Source organism: Vombatus ursinus, unplaced genomic scaffold (assembly GCF_900497805.2).
Source record: "Vombatus ursinus unplaced genomic scaffold, bare-nosed wombat genome assembly UNPS02010219.1, whole genome shotgun sequence".
Lineage (NCBI taxonomy): Eukaryota > Metazoa > Chordata > Mammalia > Diprotodontia > Vombatidae > Vombatus > Vombatus ursinus.
The window spans coordinates 3,611,871-3,634,512 of record NW_020949997.1 but is presented as its reverse complement, the minus strand read 5'-3'; the positions used below and the strand labels follow the sequence as shown (position 1 = coordinate 3,634,512).

General features: G+C 35.3%; 1 protein-coding gene across 7 annotated transcripts in view; it reads left to right on the top strand.

The window, feature by feature from the left end:
- HMBOX1 (homeobox containing 1) overlaps nt 1-22,642 on the top strand; it is a 224,998-nt gene that overhangs the window by 121,404 nt on the left and 80,952 nt on the right. For all 7 annotated transcript variants that reach the window (XM_027853924.1, XM_027853923.1, XM_027853922.1 and 4 more), the window contains exon 5: nt 10,615-10,725. In XM_027853924.1, coding sequence (XP_027709725.1) covers nt 10,615-10,725 — 111 coding nt within the window. The remainder of the gene's footprint in view (nt 1-10,614; nt 10,726-22,642) is intronic.

The window sequence follows — 22,642 nt, the reverse complement described above, 5'->3', positions numbered from 1 at the left end:
CAGTGGGGGACTCAATTCTTTGGAGACTATGGTATGCTATGACTTAACACCGTATAACGTGGTGTTTAAAAGTTGGGCCTTTGTTTCTGAGAGAAACTTGGAATCATTAAAATCACTGCATAATCTTACATTATTCCACCCACATTGTGGTCCTGCCAAACTGGCCTTCTGACTCTTTCTCATATGTGATGCTCCATAATCTCTCTGTAACTTTGCACCTGCTATCTCCTATCCCTGGAACCCACACCCTCTTTCCCTCTCCTGAGAATCAATCCAGTTTCCTTCAGGATACAGAAGGATACCCCCTTCTCTAAAGATACTACTGAAGATTTCTCTAGCTGTTAGTGCTTTCCTCCTCAGCATTATGGTGTATGCCTATATCTGCACATGTTATCTTCTGTTATATTATAAACTCTCTAAGGGCTCAGACTATTTTACTTCTGTCTTTGTATCTCCAGCACCTAGCATAGCAGAGTAGGCATTTACTAAATGCTTTCTGATTGCTTAATCTGGGGTAGAGGGAAAGAGAGTGGAATAGCATGAAAAATCACACATCTTCCCACAACATCCTCACAAAGATAAGTTTCTACCAAAAGGGAGGACTCGGGTGAGGGGAGTGGACCACTCTTGAACCTCAGTGTCTTCTGAACTGATCAAAGAAGGGAAGAATACACAGACAGAGTTGGGCATAGAAATACATTTTACTCAACAAGGAAACAAGAAAGAAAGAGGGAATTGTGGGGGGGGGGGGTGGATAAGAGGGTAAACAGGAGGTAAAAAGGAGGGAGTAGTTCTAAGCAGCTAGATGGCACAGTAGATGAAGCACCTGGCTTGGAAGACTCATCTTCACGAGTTCACTTCACTAGCCGCAGACAGTGACTAGCTATGTGATCGCTTAACCCTGTTTGCCTGAGTTTCCTCATCTGTAAAATGAGCTGGTTAAGGAAATGGGAAATCACTCTAGTATCTATGCCAAGAAAACCACAAATGTGGTCTCCTCAGACATGACTGAAACGAGTGAATCACAAAAGTTCTAAGCAGAACGAACTCTTAACTAAAGAGAGTAGATAAGAGGGAAGGGGAAAAAAAGATAAAACCTATGATTAGGTGCTAGGTGAAGGAAAGTAAAAGAGAGATAGGAGGGAAGAAATAGATTATGCCAAAACTAGATAGCTGGTACTCGATTTCTTTTATTTCACTATCCTCTTTATAAACGGGACAAGAATCAAAAAGAAGGAAAAGTATAAGAAAAGAGGGTGGAGGTAGACTTCTAGTTAACAATAATTACTGCAAATGTCAAGATGTGATGATAGCCAAATGGATTAGAAAGCAGAATCTAACAATATGTTGTTTACAGGAAACATACTTCAAACATAAAAATTCACACAGTTAAAATAAGAGACTGGAGCTAAAACTATTATGCCTTAGCTAAAGTAGGAAAATTAAAAGCAGGGATAGCAGTTATGATTTCATACAAAGTAATAACAATAGTAGACATAATTAAAAGAAATTAGAGAGAAACTATAATGAATTAATATCAATATCAAACGTATGCACTAAATAGCATTGCATCTAAATACTTAAGGAAAAATTAAATGAATTATAGGGGAGAAATAGACAGTAAAGCTATAGTGGTTTTACTGTTTACCCATTTCAGACACAAATAAATTCAACCAAAAATAAATAAGAAAGCAGTTAATGAACCTGAAAAGAATTTTAGAAAAGTTGGATCTGACAAATCCCTGGAGATTATTGAATGGAAATAGAGAAGAGAATACATATGTGCCCAAGCACTTTCACAAAAATTTATCTTGTATTGGAACATTAAAAAACCTCACAAATCAGAAAAGCAGAAATATTAAACACCTGTTTTTGTGACCACAGTGCAATAAAAATTATTCTCCAAAAGGCTACTGAAGAAGCAATTAGAATTAAGTCTAAGACTAAACTATAGAAACAATAATTCCATTAAAAATAATCCCTGACAACAAAGGAAAAACATGACAAAATTTGAGAGAGATTTTATACCTCTCTTTCATGACTTTCATCAGTAAAGAAAGAGCTATATCAATGAATTGGTCATGCAGCTTAAAAAAAAAAACCTATAAAATAACAAATTAAACACTAAACTAGAAATCCTGAAAATAAAAAGAAATAAAATTGAAAGCAAAAAAATATCAAATAAAATGAAGATTTCTATTTTGTGAAAAACCACTGAAATAGGGAAATGATTAGCTAGTGTGATTTTTCAAAAAGAAAATTGTAATCAAAAATGATAAAGATGAAATCACAAAAAAAGAAATGAATTACTGGAAATTATTTTATCCAATTATATGTTGATAAAACTAACAATCTAAATGAAATGGATTAATATTTATAAAAATATACTCATATTCACAGCAAAGAGAAGACATAAATAATTTAGTTTCAGAATAAAAATTGAACCAGCTATAAATGAGTTCCAAGAAAAATATTTCCGTGCCAGATAAATTTACAAATTCTGTCAAACATTTAAAGAGCAATTAATTTCAATACTATATAAACTATTTTTGAAGTAAGAAAAAGAGGAGATCTTTTCAAATGTGATCCTGATACCTAAACCAGGAAGGGTCAAAAAAAGGGAAAGACTAATACTTAAATTTATTGTTCAGTCATTCAGTTGTATCAGACTCTTCTTGAACCCGTGGATCATAGCCCCCAGGTCTTCCATCACTATCTCTGTCTTTCTTTTTTTAATTTTAAGCTTTTGTTTAGTATTTTATTTTTCTCCAGTTACGTGTAAAAACAATTTTTAACATTCGTTTTTAAAACTTTGAGTTCCAAATTCTCTCCCTTCCTCCCTCCCCACCCTCGTTAAGAAGGCAAACAATTTGATATAAGTTATACATGTGTAGTTATGCAAAACATACTCATAATAGTCATGTTGTGAAAGAAAATATAGACAAGGAAAATACTCAAGAAAAATAAAGAAAGTGAAAAAAAAAGTATGCTTCCATCTGTATTTAGACACCATCAGTTCTTTCTCTGGGAATGGATAGCATTCTTCATCATAAATCCTTCAGAGTTGCCCTGGATCGTTGCATTGCTGAGAAGTCATTCACAGCTGATCATCATACAATATTGCTATTACTTTGTACACAGTACATTTCATTTTGCATCAGCCCATGTAAGTCTTTCCAGGTTTCTCTGAGAGCACTGTGCTCTTCATTTTTTATAGTATAATAGTATTCCGTCATAATCACATACCACAACTTATTCAGACATTCCTCAGTTGATGGATATCTCCTCAGCTTCTAATTCTTTACCACCAGAAAAGAGCTGCTATAAATATTTTTGTACATATAGGTCCTTTTCCTTTTTGTTTTTTATATCTTTTGGGATACAGACCTAGAAGTGCTATTGCTCGGTCAAAGAGTTTTATAGCCCTTTGGGCATAGTTCCAAACTGCTCTATAGAATGATTGAATCAGTTTACAACTCCACCAGCAGCGAGTTAAAGTCTCATTTTTCCCACATTCCCTCCAACATTTATCGTTTACCAATAGGTATGAGGTAGTACCTCAGAATTGTTTTAATTTGCGTTTCTCCAGTGAGTTAGAGTATTTTTTCATGTGGCTGTAGATAGCTTTGATTACTTCATCTGAAAACTGATCGTATCTTTTGATCATTTTTCAATTGGGGAATGGCTCTTACATCCTCCACTGTCTCTTGAAGTTCATGTTTGTTGTTTCCATGACAGTATCTATTCATCTCATCCTCTGCCATCCCCTTTTCTTTTTACCTTTAATCTTTCCCAAAATCATAGTCATTTCCAGTGAGTCCAGTCTTCTCATTATGTAACCAAAGTATTTAAGCTTCAGCTTCAATGTATGACCTTCCAGTGAATAGTCTGAATTAATTTCTTTAAGTATTGACTGATTTGATCTCCTTGCTATCCAAGGGACTCTCAGAAGTATCCAGTACCACAATTTGAAAGCATTGATTCTGTGGCACTCAACTTTCCTTATAGTCCAACTCTCACAGCCATACACTATGATTAGAAAAACCATAGCTGAGTATACACACATTTGTCAACAAGATGATGTCTCTGCTTTTTAGTATGCTGCTCAGATTTGACATATCTTTCCTTCCAAGGAGCAAGCATCTTTTAATTTCATGGCTATAGTCACTGTCTGCAGTGATCTTTGAGCTCCAAAATATAAAATCTGACACTGTTTCCATTTCTTCTCCTTCTAGTTGCCAGGAAGTGATAGAACCAGTTGCCAAGATTTATCTTTTTTTTTTTCTGTTAAGCTTCCAGCTAGCTTTTACACATTCCTCTTTCACCTTCATCAAGAGGCTTCTTAATTCTTCACTTTCTGCCATCGGAGTGGTATCTCCTATGTACCTAGATTGTTGATATTTCTCCTAGCAACCTTAATTCTGGCTTCCTAATTCATCCAGCCTGACATTTCACATGATGCATTCTGTATATAAATTAAATAAGGTGACAACATACAGTCTTGTTGTATTGGTTGTACTGCTTTTCCAATCTTAAACCAATCAATTGTTGCATGTTTGCTTCTAACTATTGCTTCTTGACACAGATACAGGTTCTTCAGTAGACGAGTAAGATGATCTGATACTCCTGTGTCTTTGAGGGCTTGCCACATTTTGTTGTGATCCACATAGTCAAAGGCTTTAATGTCATCAGTGAAGCAGAAGTAGATGTTTTTGTGGAACTCCTCTTGTCTTTCTCTGTAATTCAGCACATGTTTATATGTAGATTAGTGTGAGTATCAGTGCAGAATTTTGAGATAGAATTTTAGCAGTGAGACTACAGCATCATATCAAAAACATCATGCACTGTTACCAGACGAGTTTTAAACCAGTAATGCAGGTTTGGTTCAATATTAGGGAAAGTATAAATGCAATTGTCCAAATTGGTAATAACAGCAACAGAAATAATATTAATTGATGCAGAAAAAAACTTTTAGATAAGATATAATAACCTTTTCTGTTAAAAAAAATCTAGAAAGCAAAGGGATAAATATATCTTTCCTGAATATGTTAATATTTTATGATTAGTATCTATTAGAGGTTCCTAAACTTACTTGGCTTACCACTCCTTTTTCAAAAAAAAATTACTCAGTGCCGCTCCTGGAAATCTACTTTCTTTAGCCCTTTAATGTTGTTTTTTTTAAATGACACATCTTAAATTTAATAATTTATTGTAAATTTGTGGGGTTTTCCCTGCATTGAAATTTTAATGATGCAGTGTTGCATCATGTAACCATATAGTATTGTATTGTAAACAAATCATTACACACACATATTACTGCTGATGCATACTGGACAGTATGCCACAGGCTCACCTACCAGCACATGTTTTAAGACCTGTTGGTGGACTTGACCACTGATCAGTTACAACTTGCGTTTTGTGTGTTTATTTGGAAAATAATGTAATCACTACGACTTTTCAAAATTCTCTTCTTTCCTTATGCCTCCATTTCTTCCACTGCCCCTTTATTTTTATTCAACACCTCCCCCATTTGCACGGGAGGGTATTACCACCTACCTTGGATCATTCCAGCACTCCCCAGGGGGCAGTATAGCCCACTTTTGGAACATATGAAAAACTGAGAGCTGCCATTATCAGTAATGGGGACAAATTGGAGACCTTTCCAGTAAGATCAAGGGTAAAGCAAGGGTGTCCATTACTGCTATTGCCATTCAATATAATATTTGAAATACTAGGTGTCGTGATAAGAAATTGAAGTACTAAGCATAAGCACAAATAGGAAGCAAATGAAACAATTAACAGTTTCAGCAAAGTTACGGAATATAAAATAAATGCACATAAATTACAAACATTTCTGTATATTACCAATAAAATCTAGTAGGAAGAGATGGGAAGATATATTCCATTTAAAATAACCATTTTTGTTTAGTCATTTCAGTCATCTCAGACTTTTTGTGATCCCATTTGGGATTTTCTTAGCAAAGATACTGGAGTGGTTTGCCATTTCCTTCTCCAGTTCATTTTACAGATGAGGACACTGAGGCCATTAGGGTTAAGTGACTTGCCTAGGCTTAGGAATGTGGGTATTCCTAATTCCAGGACCAGCACTCTATCCACTGCACTACCTAGTGGCCCTAAAAGTATAAACTACTCTGGAGTCACTTTGGCAAGATACCTTCAAGAATTATTTGAATACATCTACAAAATAATCTTTGCACAGATAAAGATGGATCTAAATAATTGAAGAAATATTGTTTATAGGTTGACCAAACCAATATAATAAAAGTTGTTATACTGCCTTAATTAGTTCACTTACTCACTGACGTTCCAGACTACCAAACAATTTATAGAACTAGAAAAAATAACAACAAAATTCATCTGGAAGAACAAAAGATGTAGCATCTCAAGGGAAATAATGTGTAAAAAATTAAAAGGAAGGGTGCCTAGGAGTACCAGATCTCAAACTCAAAGCATTAATTATCATGTTTAGTACTGTTGAATAAATAGTTTGATCAGTGAAATAGATTGGTTGCATAATATGTAGTAGCAAATGACTTTAGAACTCTAATCAATGCAGGGGTCAACCATGATTCTAGAAAACTTATGATGAAAGTTTGCTATATACCTCTTGACAAAGATGATGGACCCAGAGTACAAATTGAAATATTTTATTTTAGGAGATGGCCAGTGGCAGAATTTATTTTATTTGATTATACACGTTTGTAATGACAGTTTTGTTTATATTTCTTTCTCAGTGTGGGACAGGAAGTTGAGGGGCAAGAGAGAATGCAGATCTTTTTATTGAAAAACATTTAATGAAAAAGAAAGAAAATGCAGTCCACTATGTTCTTGTTCTATTTATTCCTGCACCCACTTCATTGTTCATATGTATGTCTTATACATAGCTATACACAGAACTCGCCTGTGTGTTTTTCCTTTGCGGCCGGTTAAGCAGAACTCTTTCCAGTGATGATGGCTCTCATTTAGGATGTTCCATAAATGAGTATTTGCAGTCAGAATAATGTCTTCCACAAACAGAATCATTTATTGGATTTGGGAAATCTCTCTCATTTAGTGTCTTCTCTTGATGTCCTTCTTGATGTTGGAAAACTCCTTTGGTGAACACATCTTCCTGTTTATACTTTATTTGATAATAATATTAGAGATATTAATTAGAGATAATATTATTATCATTAGAGATATTTCAAGAAAAGTTATCTCTTCCGTCTTTTAAAAAGTCATATAATTTTGACATTCACAAGAGACACTTTACTGTATGAGAAGAGAGTCTGTAAGGAGTAATTTTGCTTTGCCAAATCAAATGTTGTGAAGTTTTTTAATAGTTAACAAACATGATGCATAGCAGGACCTTGTATTCCCTATATCTTTCAACTAATTGTGTTATTGTAAAAATGTCGTATGCTGTGACTGATTTGTTGCTTTGCTTTGTTTTGATTTGTTGCTTTGCTTTGTTTTGATTTGTTTTTCTTTTTTCAGAAGAGGAAGAATAAGGTTTGTAGGGAGGGTTGATTAATTAAAGAGAAATTAAGTTTTTATATTGTGGTATAAAAATAAAACTGTTTTTTTGAAGATGATAGCTTATCTGTTGGTAGTTATTAATACTGCCTTTTCCTCCTCCTTGTCACGGAGATCACATTTCTTGGTTGAGGTGGTTCTAGGCTCTTCTGGTCTCCTTGGTGTAGCAGTTGATTAATGTCAATTAAACTTTCTTAGGAAATTATGATGTTCTGTATTGATACCTCTTCTGTTGTCCTATTTACATCCCAACAGTTTTTTCAAGTAGATTATAGTTGCCTTGCTTCTGGGTCACATCGCATTTTTATGCTTTTTTCTGATTTGGTATTGATTTTTTATCTTTGTGCTGATGGTATAATGATACAAAAAAAAAACAACTGATTTTAAAAAGATGGCCAAAGGAGTAGCTTGGGGGGGGGGGGCTGCCTGTCAAAATATTATCGATTTTCTCTTTAAAGTTTTACTTGCCTCTGAACTCTCAAAGAAAGTATTCCTGATTTGTAGGCCCAAGTCTTTCTATACAGTTTATAAAGAAAATATTGATCTTTCTTATTTCTTACTCCTTTCTCTTTTCTCATTTCTTACTCTTTTATTTCTTACACTTACAAAAGTGGGCTGGTAAACGTTTAACAACCAGACTCTTGGGGGGGGAGGGGGTAATGTGTGCATATACTCTTTCAAGTTAAATCTGTATTAACAGATTAAGTCTAGAGAGTCAACAAAACAATAAATCAAGCCCTGATTTGAGGCTGTTGCCAAAGATCTTATCAAGTTCTTTGTTCAATTTTTCTACCTAATCCTCCCTGGAACAGATGTGGCATAAACACTACTATTATTTTCATGTTTATAATTGTAACAAGTACAAATGACTAATTAGGACTCTAGTGTATCTTCTCTGACTTTCATCTTTACCAATATTTTACCACAATAGATAATACTTAGTAAACTTTCTTGGTTTGTTAAACTTATTTCCCTCCATTCTCTGGCTCAAACTCTAATAATATATGTCTATAATAAGAAGAGGATATAATGTCTTTAATGTAATATATATTATAATATATAAGATGATAATATAATGTCTGTAATAAGAGGAGAAAAATTAAAGCCAAGAAATAATATCAGTTCATCATGTATTTAAATATTAGATCCTTTGTTCTCGTCCAGGCACTGTAGGTACAAGGTGCAAAGGGGGTGGGGGGAAAGGGGAACAATCCTTGGTGTTTAAATGTTACATTTTCCTGTCAATTGCAACTTGTAAACAAATAAAACAGAAAATAATTTGAAGAGGGAAAGTATATTAATGATGAGAGGAATCAGCAAAGGTTTTAGTCATATGATATTTCGCTAATATATGATAGTCATATATTAACTAAATCTTGAATTCTGAGAGTCAGGGGTTTGGTAGAAGATGGAATAGCAAGTGGGCCCTCTTGGTTGGAGCATTTAGTGTATGAAGGGGAGTAATATGAAATACATTGAAATAGATAATTTCATAGATTGTATAGCTAAGAGGGAACTCAGATCATCCTATCATTTTACAGATGAGGAAACTGAAGTTAGAGGGTTTAAGTGATTTCTTAAGTTTACACAAGTAATCAATGATATAGCAACGACTTGGTGCATTAGCTCTGTGTAAAACCCACTATTTATTTCCTTTGTACCACACTGCTAGTCAGAACCAAATTAAGAACTTTAAATCCCAGGGTGAGTTCACATTTTCCCCTTAAAGGATAAGTGAGATTTTTGTCTGAAGATTTTTGAGCAAAAGAGTGATATAGTTAGACTTGTACTTTAGGAAGATTATTTTGGCAGTTGCTGGAAGAGTGAATTGAACTGAAAGGAGAGAAATATTAGGAAGCTGTTGTAGTAGTCTAAACAAGATACCATATTGTGGTTACATATGAGTACAAAGAAGGGATTGCATAAGGGAGATGTTTTAGAGGTAGAATTCATAAAATTTCATTAATTGTTTTCATGTAGGAGCAGAGGAAAAAGGGAGAAGTGTAGGGTGATTTTGAGGTTTTGAACCTTGATGACTGGAAGATCGCTGATGATTTTAATAGAAATGAGGATGTTTTTAGCATGGAGTAGGTTTAGAGATTAAATGGTGAGTTGTGTAATATGAACCATATCTTAAAATGTAGGAGAGGCTGCATGACATAGTGATTAGAGAGCTGGCTTCACAGTTTGGTAGACCTGGTGCAAATCTTTCCTTTGACTTATTGGCTATTTGACCTTGGGCAAGTCTTATGATTTCTCAATGCTTTTGACATCTGTAAGACATTGTTGCAGAAAAAGTGCCAGTCTGCATCAGTATAGAGAGTTTCTTCATTTGAAAGTTTCCTTTATCAGTGAAATCACAGGTCCAATCCCGATTTCTATCCATATTTTAGCCTTTCAAAAAACTCACGTACCTGGTTTGAATATTTATTTCTTGAAATGAGCATTATTGGATTTAGAATTGGGAAGAACACAAATGATCATAGTGTCCAACCTCCTTATTTTCTAGGCTAGTAAATACGCCCACAGAGCTGAAATGATTTAACCAAGGGTTACATACATAATAAATAGTGAGTCAGATTTGGTCCTAGAAACCATTATCTAGCACTCATTAACTAATTCTATGTCTTTTTTTGGACAGTATGTGATTTTAGTGCATAAGAGGTAAGGAAGTCATTACTCTAGGAATTAATAGTCTGCCTGTAAAAAGGGCCCAAATATCAAGAGGATTGGAGAGTCTTAGCTAGAATGGTTTTTTTCCCAGTGAGATCTAGTAGAAAGAGAGCTGGATTTAGAGTCAAAAGACCTAGGTTTGAATCCTGAGTCTCCTTACTATTTCTATAAATTTAAGCAAATTACTTTTCCTCTCTGAGCCTGACTGTAAAATTAGGTGATTGAACTGATGTCCAAGATCTCATCTAGATTTAAACCCTCTTTTCCTCTGAACTCTGTGTATGACAACATCTTGTTTTAAACCTGAACACCTATTCTTCACTCACCCAAAACCAACAAAAGTTGTGACAACTTAATTATTGTAATTACAGCATCCAAAAAAAGGTTATTTGTTTCCCTGTATAGGTATCAGTCAGAGCCGGATTTCCCATTGGCTGTTGCAGCAGGGGTCAGACTTGAGTGAACAGAAGAAAAGGGCATTTTATCGATGGTACCAGCTTGAGAAGACAAACCCTGGTAAATAATTATTCTTTCAGTATGTTTTTTTTTAAACTAATTTGTGTGATTATTTCATGGAGTAACTTGTACTGATTTGCTTTCTAAAAGGTAGTTGCATATGGGAGTTAGAGACAGTGAGAGACACTAAGAAGAGAGAGAATGGAACTGAAATGTTTGATAAGAATAGCATCGAAGTTCTTTTTTTTTTTCCCTAATGTCTGTGTTTCTTCTTCCCCTTCCTCTGCTTCTGTGGTTTTTCAGTATTGTCTGCCCACAGTTTTGAGAGAGGATGGATGATTTGCATTTTGTTTGGCATTAGAAAAAAAGAGATTATTTCTTACTTTCTGCATTGATTTGGGAAGGGGGAGAGGTCCTAACTTGTACTTGCTTTGGTGTAGAGAGGTTCTAGTGAGGGGACTCTCTCAGCAGCAACCATTTTTATAACTTTTCATCTTAGATTGTTGCACAGGGCATGAGTTAAGTGTCAAGTGACCCAGATCTTTCTGACTATAAAGCCCTGCTTTCTACCCGGTGCCCTAGAGGTGTCAGGCTTGCTGCCTGCACTCCTGAGTGATTAAATTAAAACATAATTGGAAAATGTTTTTTTTAAATGAAAATACAATACAACATAGATAATGTTATTTTTTTCTGTGTGATTTGCAGGGATTGTTTCTATTTCAGTTTGACACTACTACACTGTTAGCTTTCTTTTCCACATCCAGAGGTACACAAATCACAAGATTCTATGAGTAGTTCTTTTTAAAAAATATGTTTTGAATAAGAAATTAATTTTGAAGTATTTTGTAATTGTTTTTAATGTGAGTGTGTGTGTGTGTATTCTCTGCTGATGAATTTCTACTTTTAATATAATTTCTGTTTGGGTATACAAACATTTCTCGCTTTATGCAAGTTCACATTATGCAAATTTGATTTCACATAAAGAATTCTGAAAGAAATACACATCCCAAAAAAAACCTGTGTTAACTTTACTGTATAGTACTGTGCACACACACACACACACACACACACTCTCTGCTTCTGCCCCTCAGCTTGTTACTCTCTAGTCTCTCCCAGTTATCTCTCAAAAAAAAAAAAAAGAAAACTTAACTTAAAAAAAAAACCCTCCAAATGAAAACAGAAGAACAATTGTGCAGAGAGAAAATGCCTCCTACCACTGATGCCTCCAGTGTGAGAGAGGAGACCTTTGCCCCACTCCACCCACCCACCTGTGTGTCCCATGTTTGTCTTCAGTGTAATCTAGGCTCGGGCGTGTCCATCCCCAACCCCCATGTATTGCTTGTCCTCTCCTGTCTGTGTCTGGCCCCATATGTTTGCCCCTGTGTGTTCTTCCTCTTGATTCTGGCCAGGCCACCATGTGACCGGCCCCAACCTCCACATGTTCCTTCTGTTCTTACTTTTCTGTCCCTGGCCCCCCCCCACAAATCCTTGAACTGTATGAGAACCACTCCCTCTATAATCCAGCAGCCTTTTCCTCCCTCCTTCCCCATGTCCATGGGCAAATTCACAGTAGGTAAAAATGACTTTATGTAGCAGTCTGCAGAAGATACCACTGATGTAAAGTGAGAACTGTCTGTACAGGGTATTTTCTAACATCCAAGGCAAATGTCACAATGACTCTAGTGAAGAAACAGTAGGTTGAGTCTTTAATAAAAAGTATAAAAAGTGTTTTCTGTGACTAGAGGTGGCCACAAAATAATTTTCTCCTGAATTAATCTTCTTATTTTTCTCCCAGCATAAGTATAAGGCACACCGACAGTGCATGAATGAAATCAAGAAGCATCACTCCCAACCACTCAGTTTTAGTGATGCCTTTTGATTTTATGTCACATTAATTTCTAAATATCACTATCTATTCCTCTACTCAAGGAATCTTCCTGTTGTATCAAATATTTTATTTTTTTTAAAGCCAACCAACACATTGCTGCATTTGTCAATATATGCAGCATTCTTTTTCTTATTTTAATTTTAATTTCTTTTTTTATTTTTAGGCAATTGGGATTAAGTGACTTGCCCAGGGTCACATAGCTAGTAAAGTGTTAAGTGTTTGGTCTGAGGTCATATTTGAACTCAGGTTCTCCTGACTTCACGGCCAGTACTGTATCCACTACGCCACCTAGCTGCCCCCTGCAGCATTCTACAGCTGTGATCTTCCACATTTCCAGTAAAAGGAAGACAATTTTCTTATCTTCTCTCTGCCATCAAGCTTGATCATAATGATTCTTTACATTAGTCATTGTTTGTTGTTTATTGTTATATAAACAATATAACATTGTTTATGTTGTTTTCCCAGTTATGCTTACTTCTCTTCCCTCCTTCTTCCTCATTCTCTTGAAAAAAAACAACACAGTTTTTCTGACTAAGAAACTTTTCTGCTAGGGGAAGATTCAAAGATAAGTGTCAGACAAAGTCAGTCAGTCAAAAAAGCATTATTAAGTGTTTACTATATTCCAAGTGCTATGGTAAGCTTTGGTGCAACTATATTAATAGAAAGTTTTTCTCTGAAAACTACCTTACTATAAATATAATATAAATCATTACAACACTTTTGTTACGTGCACAATAATCTCCCAGTTCTTCTCACTTCACTTTGCATCAGTTCATACAGGTCTTGCCATACTTTTTCTGAAACCACCCCCCTCATTATTTCTTATAGCACAATAGTATTCCACAGTGATGTGCCACAACTTGTTCAGCTATTCCTCAATTGATGAGCATCCCCTCAATTTCCAATTCTTTGCCACAAAAAATATTGTATATGTAAATCCTTTTCCTTTTTCCTTGATCTCTTTGGGGTACAGACCTTGTAGTGGTATTGCTAGATTGGCCATAATGTATGTACAATTTTATAGCCCGTTGGGCATAGTTCCAGTTTGTTTTCCAAAATGGTTGGTTCAGTTCACTACTCCACCAACAATTCATTAATGTACCTATTTTCTCTCATCTCCTCCAGCATTAGTCGTTTCTTATATGTATGAGGTGGTACCTCATAATTATTTGCTTTTCTCCAATCATTAGTGAGTTAGAGCACTTTTTCTTATCACTATAGATAGCTTTGACTTCTTCTTCTTTAGGAAACTACCTGTATATGTCCTTTGATCATCTATCAATTGGGGAATGGTTCTTATTTTAATAAATTTGACTCAATTATTTTGACTCAATGTATTTGAAAAATGAGGACTTTATCAGAGAAACTTGCTCTAAAATTTTTTGATATTACTTTATTGTCTGTGGTACCTTTTAGCAAACTTCAGAATGACTTTGCTTGGCTATATCTCTTGGCAAGTTTCTTTTAAACTGCTTTTACCCTCCACTTCTTCTCTCTTGTTTATGAAGTGACATTGCTCATAATTCTTCTTTGTGTGATTTTGTTAAATGTATTTATGTTCTGAACTGGTGGTGCCTTTTGCCAGCAACTCTCTCAGCATTAGCAAGTGAGTAAATTATTTGTTAATTATTTAGATACAGGAAAAGCTTTTGACAAAATGTAGCATTAGTTCATAAATACCGAATCATTTAGGCATGCAAGGGATATTTAATATGATCGAAAATATATATTTAAAACCAAGCACTAGCATTGTGTGCAATAGAGAAACACGTGAAGCTTTCTAAGTACAAACAGAGATAAAAACAAGAATGCCCTCTCTCCCCAGTCTTAGTATCATAAATTTAGAGCTGGAAAGGACTTTGCAGTGTATCTAGATTAGCTCTTAATTTAACAAATGGTGAACTGAGGCCAAGGAGTCTAAGAGACTTACTCAGTGTCACATCAATAATATGGAGAAAAGGTAGAATTTGTAACCAAGTCCTTTTTTCTGAATCCAAGACTTTCCAACGTACCACTATGCTGCTAGTTTAAACAATAAAACAAGAGAACAACATTAAATGTATAACCATCATCAAAGAGAAAAATTATGCCTATTTGCAGGTGATTTGATGTTATATTTAGAAAACCCCACAGAATCAACAGAAAAACAAATTGAGACTAATGATGGCTATAGCAGTATCACAAGATACGAAATAAATCCATAAAAATTAGCATTTCTGTAATACCAATAAAAAGTGGTAATAATAAGAGAAAGTTAATTAAAAACAGCAAATTGTATAACATATATGGAGGTTAACCTACCAAGAGACTTGCAAGATTTTATGTATATATGTGTATATATACATAATGTATACATTATGTATATATGTGTATATATACATAATGTATACATTATGTATACATATGATTTTATGTATATATCTGAGTGTGTGTGTGTGTGTGTGTGTATATATATATACATACATACATACATATGCATACTACTAAATACTCTTTATAGAATAAAGAGAGACTTAAATAATTGGGAAGATATTCAGTGTTTGTCACAGACCTTGCCAGTGAAAAGGTGGTTTGTAGGACCAAGTCAGAATGGCAAAGTGAAGCCAGCATTTTTGCCAAAGTCTACTAAGATATCCCCTGTACAGCAACTTAAAAAATGTACCAGTCTCAGTGCTGAGTGAGATAGCCAAGAAAAAGTCATAGTGGGTCTTTTTTTTTTTTAGTTCAGGGCAGCTAAGGAAGACTGAAAGAGAGATCTCTGGACATTGGAGTGGGGGCTGGCTGGGAGTACATTGTAAAAGAAGCAGCACTAGTTATGGTCCATGGTGGTGGCACCAGGAGCAGACCATGGTAAAAGGGGTAAGAGGACTGAACAGCTAGTCCAAAAGAGTTCCCTATAGTAACACTTGGAGTAGAAATGGATGCTTTTTGGAAGTTTTGTCATTCATTACCTGGTTCTGAATCACAGTTCCAATTTGAAGAGTTCAAAGAGCAGTCACAAGAGAGCAGGGGGCCTCCCTAGGTACCGACCAGGGAAAAGACCAAGAGGATAGTGACCAGACCTCTCCTCAAATCACACCATTTTGGAAACATTGAAAACTTACAGACCCTCAGAGAGCTATGAGCGCAGCAAAGGGATACAAAAGACAGACGTCTCTCAGACCAGACATCACCCCAACCCCAGAGGTGAGCAAAGTCTAAGTCAAGAAATGGGCTTCCAAAATGAGCAAACAACAAAAAAAAATAATCTGGCCATGAAAAGCTTCTATGGTGACAAAGAGACCAAGACAAACTCAGAAGAAGACAAGTACTTGAAAACATCTGCAAGGAAAGCCTCAAAGAAAAATGCAGATAGACCTAAGTCCAAAAAAGAAATTTTAGAAGTGCTAAAGAAAGAACTTTTTAAAGGAGCAAAAAAAATTATTTTAAAAATCAAATGAGTGGTAGAGGAAAAATTGGGAAAGGAAATGAAAGCTATGAAAGAAAATAATTCCTTAAAAATGAAGATTGGTCATTTAGAAGTTAATGACTCATGAGACATCCAGTAATAATAAAACAGAGTCAAAAGCCTGAGGAGAAAAATAGAAGAAAATGTCAATTATCTCATAGGTAAAACAACTAACCTGGATAATTGATTGAGGAGAGATATCTAAGAATTAATTATTGGTCTATATGAAAATGATGATCAAAAAATATAGCCTAGATTCCACATTTAAACAGTTAGAAAGGAAAAGCAAGGGACAAAGTAAAAATTGAAAGAATCCACCAGTCACCTCCTGAAAGAAATCTCAAAATGAAAACTCTCAGGAATATTATAGCCAAAATCCAGAATTCCCCGGGTCAAACAGGAAATACTGCTAACAAGCAGAAATAAACAATCCAGATACCATGCAGCCACAATTAGAATCACACAAGATTTAAAAGTATGACATGACACAGGAGCAGAGGACTTGGAATGTGATGATCCAAAAGGCAAAGGAGTTAGAATTACAACCAAGAGTAACCTTCCCAGCCAGACTAAGCTTCAGAGGGAACGTGGATATGTAATGAAATAGAAGACTTTCAAGCATTCCTGATTACAGATGAGAGCTGAATAGAAAATTTGACATTCAACCATAACACTCGAGAGACAAAAAAAAGTAAACATGATTGGGAAGTCATAAAGGATTTAGGTTAACTGTTTACATTCCTGTAGGAGACGTTGATATGTGTAACTCTTTAAGAACTTTTACTAGGGAAGTTAGGAGGCTGCTTAAACAGAGGGCATGGGTATAAATATCTTAACGTTGGAATGATCTCAAAAAAGAAGAGTAGAAGGATAATAAAAAGGAGAGAGAAGGGAAGATGTGGGAAGGGAGAGGAAAATGGAGGAAATTCTTACAGAAAGAAGCCTGCAAGGAAAAGTTCATTATATAGTTTGAGGCTGGAAGTGCTGTTTCCCCTTCATCCTTCTTTTCATTATTTTTCTTGATATTCTAGATCTTTTGTTTTTCCAGATGAATTTTGTTATTCTTTCTAACTCTGGAAAGTTTCTCCTTGGTAATTTGTTTGGTATGGCATTAAAGGTGTAAAATAATTTTGGTATTGTCATTTTTATTATGTTGGTACAGCCTAGCTATGAGCCTGAATAGTTCTCCAGCTATTTAAGTTTTTATTTCTTTCTTTAATATTTTCCTTGCTTCTTTAAGGAGTTTTTATTTCTTTAAGGAGTAATTGAATCTATGCAAGTTTTTTTGTGTGCTTTGGGAGGTTGATTGACAGGATTCTTTTAATAACTAGATTCTTTTGGAAAAAACAAAAGGTCTAGCTAGAACCTCAAAGGAAGTAATTAGACAACTATGAATGTTGGGGCATAGCATTACCAGATCTTAAACTATATTATAGAGCAATAATCTTCAAAAGCTATTTGGTATTCGTTAAAAAAAATACAAAACAAAAAGGTAGATTAGAGATAGACTAGAAAGGCAAGAAACAAAAACAACACAAAACAGTAACTTGGTGTTAGTTAACCGTAGTAATATAAATCATTGGGGCATGGTCACCCTTGTTTTACATCTGTTGGGAAAACTGGAAAGCAGTTTGGCAGGTATTGGGTTTGACCCAACATTTTTCACTCCATGCCACAATAAGCTCGAAAATGAATATTCCATCAAATGAGTTCAGATATCTTTCACAACTGTGGCTACAATGTAAATATTTGTCAATATATAGAGATTATTAAAAATAAATTAGACGATTTTGGCTATGTAAAGTTAAGCTTTTGCAGAAATAAAATAACACATTAAAAGAAATGGTATTGTAGGAAGAAATATTTGAACTATTACTGATAAAAGTATAATTTCTAAAGTCCAAAAGTCATTCTCCAATAGGTAAATGGCCAAAGGATATGAACAAGCAATTTAAAAATAAAAACAATTACAAATTATAAATAGCCACATGGAAGACATTGTCTCATTATACCTATGTAACATTGGGCAAGGCACTTTACCTTTCTGGTCTTCAAGTTCCTTTCCTGCAAAATATGGAATATCTAAATTAATTTAGAAGAACTCCTCTAAAATGAGTCCCTTTCAGCAGTGGACCTCATGTTCTGGTTATTTCGTTGGAATTACATAAGAAGAGTGACTAAACTGTCCAAATCCCTTGACCCAGAAAACCCACTACTGAGCATATCACTTAAGAAAATCAGAAGAAGTATAGAAGATATGGAAATGTGTGTAGCACACTTTTTGTGGTATCAAAGAACTGGAAATAAAATGAGCATCCTTCAGCAGGAGAATGATTAAAAAGGCTACAGTATATGAATGTGATGGAATGTTATTGTTCAATAATAAATTGAAAATAGAAATACAGAAAAATATGAGAACACTATGAACTGATAAAGAGTAAAAAAAAAAAGAACTGTATATACAATTACTATAACAACATATTTGGGGGAAAATCATTAAAAGAAAATTGAACTCTACTTGAAAAAACAGTGAAGGTTCTGGAGAATGGACACAGCCCTTCTCCAGCCAGTCAGCATATAAGCATTCATTAAGAGATGACAATATATCTGTCTTTGTACTAGACAATAGAGATACAAAGATAAAAATGGAATGACTCTACCCTCAGGGACTTTACATTATATGGCAGAGAAACACAGACACCACAAGGTCTTAAATGTTTTATACTTTTCCAGATAAGAGTCCCTGTGTCTGTTTTTTGTTTTATTTATCGTTTTTCTTTTGTCTTGAGGTGGTCCTGAAGTAACTTAGGTAAACATGAAAAGCATCAGTAAAATGCATTGTTAAAAGAGGTAAATGCTCCCAAAATGAGAAAATATATATGAAAGGCAAATAAGAATTATACTCACATAAATTCTTGTGGAATTTACACATTTTCTTTTTTTGTGTATTTTGGGAGTACATACCCTACTTCTCAATCTTCTAATCCTCTGTGCATTTGGAGGTTAGAAATGGGATGAGTTTCTATGTATATGGGCTTATTGGAACAATAGTAGAAATTGTAGTTAAGGCTGCTTTAACCATGACTGTAGTCTAATTAATTTTTCTGGTAAGTAAAACCATCTGAATTTCCCAGAGTAGCTTGACAAAACATATGAAAATGATAGCTAGTAAAAACTGATCAAATGTTCTTTTAGTTTCTTTTGGAAATGTTTGTAGGTAGATATTTATCATTAAAAAGAGATAGAGATCCTAAATTTAATATGGATAACTTTAAAAAATAAAACCCAACTCTTTAATAAAATTAAGACCAAAAGTACTTTTCTTTATTTAAACATTACTACGTCATAGACAGTTTGTATGTAGTGTCTCCATGTTTTCAAGAGAGTTGGAATAGCTTTCATTAGGAGAAGCATGGAAGTGTTTCATTTCCTTAGGGTACTTATGAAAATTAGCTTTTATCATTTTTAGAATAGTAATATAGAATGCCTGAAGCTTATCTGTGTTCAATAGGTAGAGTATGGCAAAGGGGAAAGAGAGTAAGGCCAGGCAAAAGCTGTAGCCTTATCTCCCACATGGTACATCTCTGTATTTGCCCATTCTACTTTCCAACCTATTTGACAGTGTTCCCCCTTATTAATGCGTCTCATAGATTCAAGAAAGTGGCCTGATGACAGGGGTGGTGAATGAGAAGCTTGAGATTGAGTCTGAAGGAAAAGAACTAGGATTTTCTTGACTGTATGGCTATTGCTGTAGGAATAAAGCCCTCTGAACTGTTGTTAATTCTGTCCATGCTGATTCTGTGTGTAAAAGTATCCCTTACCTGGTAAACCTAGATAAGAAATGTCTTGAGTTTACCTACTAATGCAGTTTAGAAGGAAACGTTCCCTTGGGTTAAGTAGTGATAGCAGTGGATGCTTAGCTCTGAGGTTGACTTGGGATCTATTATATCTTCCAATATTTTGGGGTGAGGCTCACAAATCTGAGGAATTGAGTCTCTTGGCTGAGTTCCATGAATTTGAGAATACTGAGTAAATGAGGATAGAGTGAAGAAGGGACCCGAGAGAAGTGTAATCTGTTTACCTTGCCAGGTTTTCCTCTCACTTTCTGACCTCACAGTCATACTACTCTCTTCTACTCTCCTAATTTTGAAGTCAAGTTCTGCTGTGGTACTGGATGCAACTTTAAATGGACAGGTTGGGTGTAGAGCACCGGCCCTGGATTCAGGAGGACCTGAGTTCAAATCCGGCCTCAGACACATAACACTCTGGGCAAATCACTTAACTCCATTGCCTAGCAAAAAAACAAACAAACGAACAAATAAATGGACAGGTTGGGATGCAGAAGGTGTGAGATGTAACCCATACAAAGCCAGGTATTTATACTGATTTGGTAACATGGTGTTCGATAACCAAGATTAAATGTAACCTGTCATTGGCTCTGGCCTCAGGTCTTCTCTCTTTTTGCATATGAGTTTGTTCAGCCTTGAGATGTTCTATCCCAGTAATCAAACTAAACCTACAGGATATTGCCTATGACTTGGGGCTTCTAAAGGACTGACAAAGAGCTGAGGCACTCTTAAGAGCACAGAAAGGAGAAGGCAACAGTTTGAACAAATGAATTGATATATTGGTTTGTACTCATCATAACTTTCATACCCTCTTTCTCAGCTATGCTTAGGGCCACTACCTTACCCATGCCATTGATCAGGGTAACATGTGTAAGTAAAATGTTTTCAGTAAACTTCTCCTAGGATTGTAGATAGGGTGCTGGAAGTGACTTCAGGGATTCACTGATCCAGCCTCTTCATAAGGAAACTGGGCCGAGGAGCTTGAGTGATTTACAAAAGGTCACACATATAGGAAACATCAGAGGTAGGGATTTGAGCCCAGATCCTTTGACACCTAGGCCCTTGTTCCTTCTACCATTCCACACAGAAGTCCTCCCTATTTTCGAAGATATGGGACTCTTCAGGCCAAAAATATCCCACTTTTGCTAACTAGGTAGTTAACCTTTATTTGCTATTTTTAAAATCCAACTATTCAACAGGTTCCACATCTATTTAAATGTACTCTCACCCTAGCCCACCATTTCTTGGTCTTTTCCATAAGAATAGAATAAGAACTTTTATCACATTTTTTTATCATTATTTTATCAAATTCTTTGCTAAAATCTTGGAAGACTCAATGGATGGATGAATGAATAGAAAGATAATATATATATATATAAGTGTCTATCCACTGTATCTATTTAGCTTCAGTTTTCTTATCTGTAAAATGGGGATAATAATTTCACCTACCTCCTAGGGTTGTTGTGAGGCTCAAATGATACTTGTAAAGTACATAGCACAAAGCTTCTGACCTCTTCACTCAATACTCTGATGAAAGAATCAACCAGTCAATCAGTATTTACTAAGTTCTTACTGTGCACCAGTTCACCCTTCTAAGCACTGAGAATATGAAGACAAAAGCAAAATAACCTCTACTCCTGTCCTCAAGGGGCTTACATTCTAATAAGGGAGCCACTATGTAAATAGGTACAAAATACATACCAAAGACTATAAGCACCCATCTGCCTGCTAATGATGCTGAGATCTGAGTTTCTAGCCCTGACCTGTAGAATACAAGTTTCTCAAAGGAAAGAACTATTTTCCTTTTGTTGTTTCTCCAATACTGAATGGATGGAGTATGTTTAATTAAACTTATTGTACTGAATTGGTGATTACTCTGAGCTCTAATCCCAAATTTAATTATCTAAAAGACTCTTGCTTTTAGGTGTCTTGCTGTCAATTTGAATCCAATATATCTGATAGAATTCAACACATTCCTTTAGAATAACTTCCTTTTTCCACTTTGTTATTTTTGTTGAAGCTCCTAATCAGCAAGAACTGAAATCTTGGAAATTGATCTTTGACTTTTTCCCCCCCTCTATCTCCCATGTATAATCAACTACCTTGGATCCTATGCCCCTACAGTTTCCTTCTCTCCTAGCAATCAGCCACTGTTGACCAAGCTTCAAGAGCCCTGCTCCCTCCACCCAGTGAACCTGCAATCCCTCTTCTGTAACCCCTATTGGCCACAAAAATATTGGGGGCTGTTCCTTTGAAATGTCTCCGATGTTTCTCCCTTCAAATTTGTCACTGCTACCAACCTAGTGCCAGAATTAATCCATTTAATCTAAACCAGTCTATCTGTTTACAATCTGTCTCCCCTTCAATCCATTTGACAAAGGGCCAGCAAGTTTCTCCTCCTAAAAGTACAGATTTCATCATGTCACTTGCTCAAGCACCTCCAGTTGCTCCTCGTTGCCTTCAGACTCTCAGGTTCTAAGAACTTTTGCCATGGAGGTTTTGACAGGTCAGAGAAATCCCAAGAGCAGAGTGGAAGGAGGAATTCCTGACAACTTGTTCCCCCATTATTGACTTACAGCTAAAATGCAAAAAATATCTTTGTCTCCAAAACCGTTACTTTGCCCTCAGTTCATGACAATTCACAGGAGCTTTGTCAGTCCCAGTAGCAATGAAGTACTAGGTATAGATATATTTAAAGTTTCCAAAGAATTTAATGTATGTTATCTGATTTGTTAAATAATAACCCATATAGTACATTACAGTTTGTGAAATACTCCACATACTTTCATAATA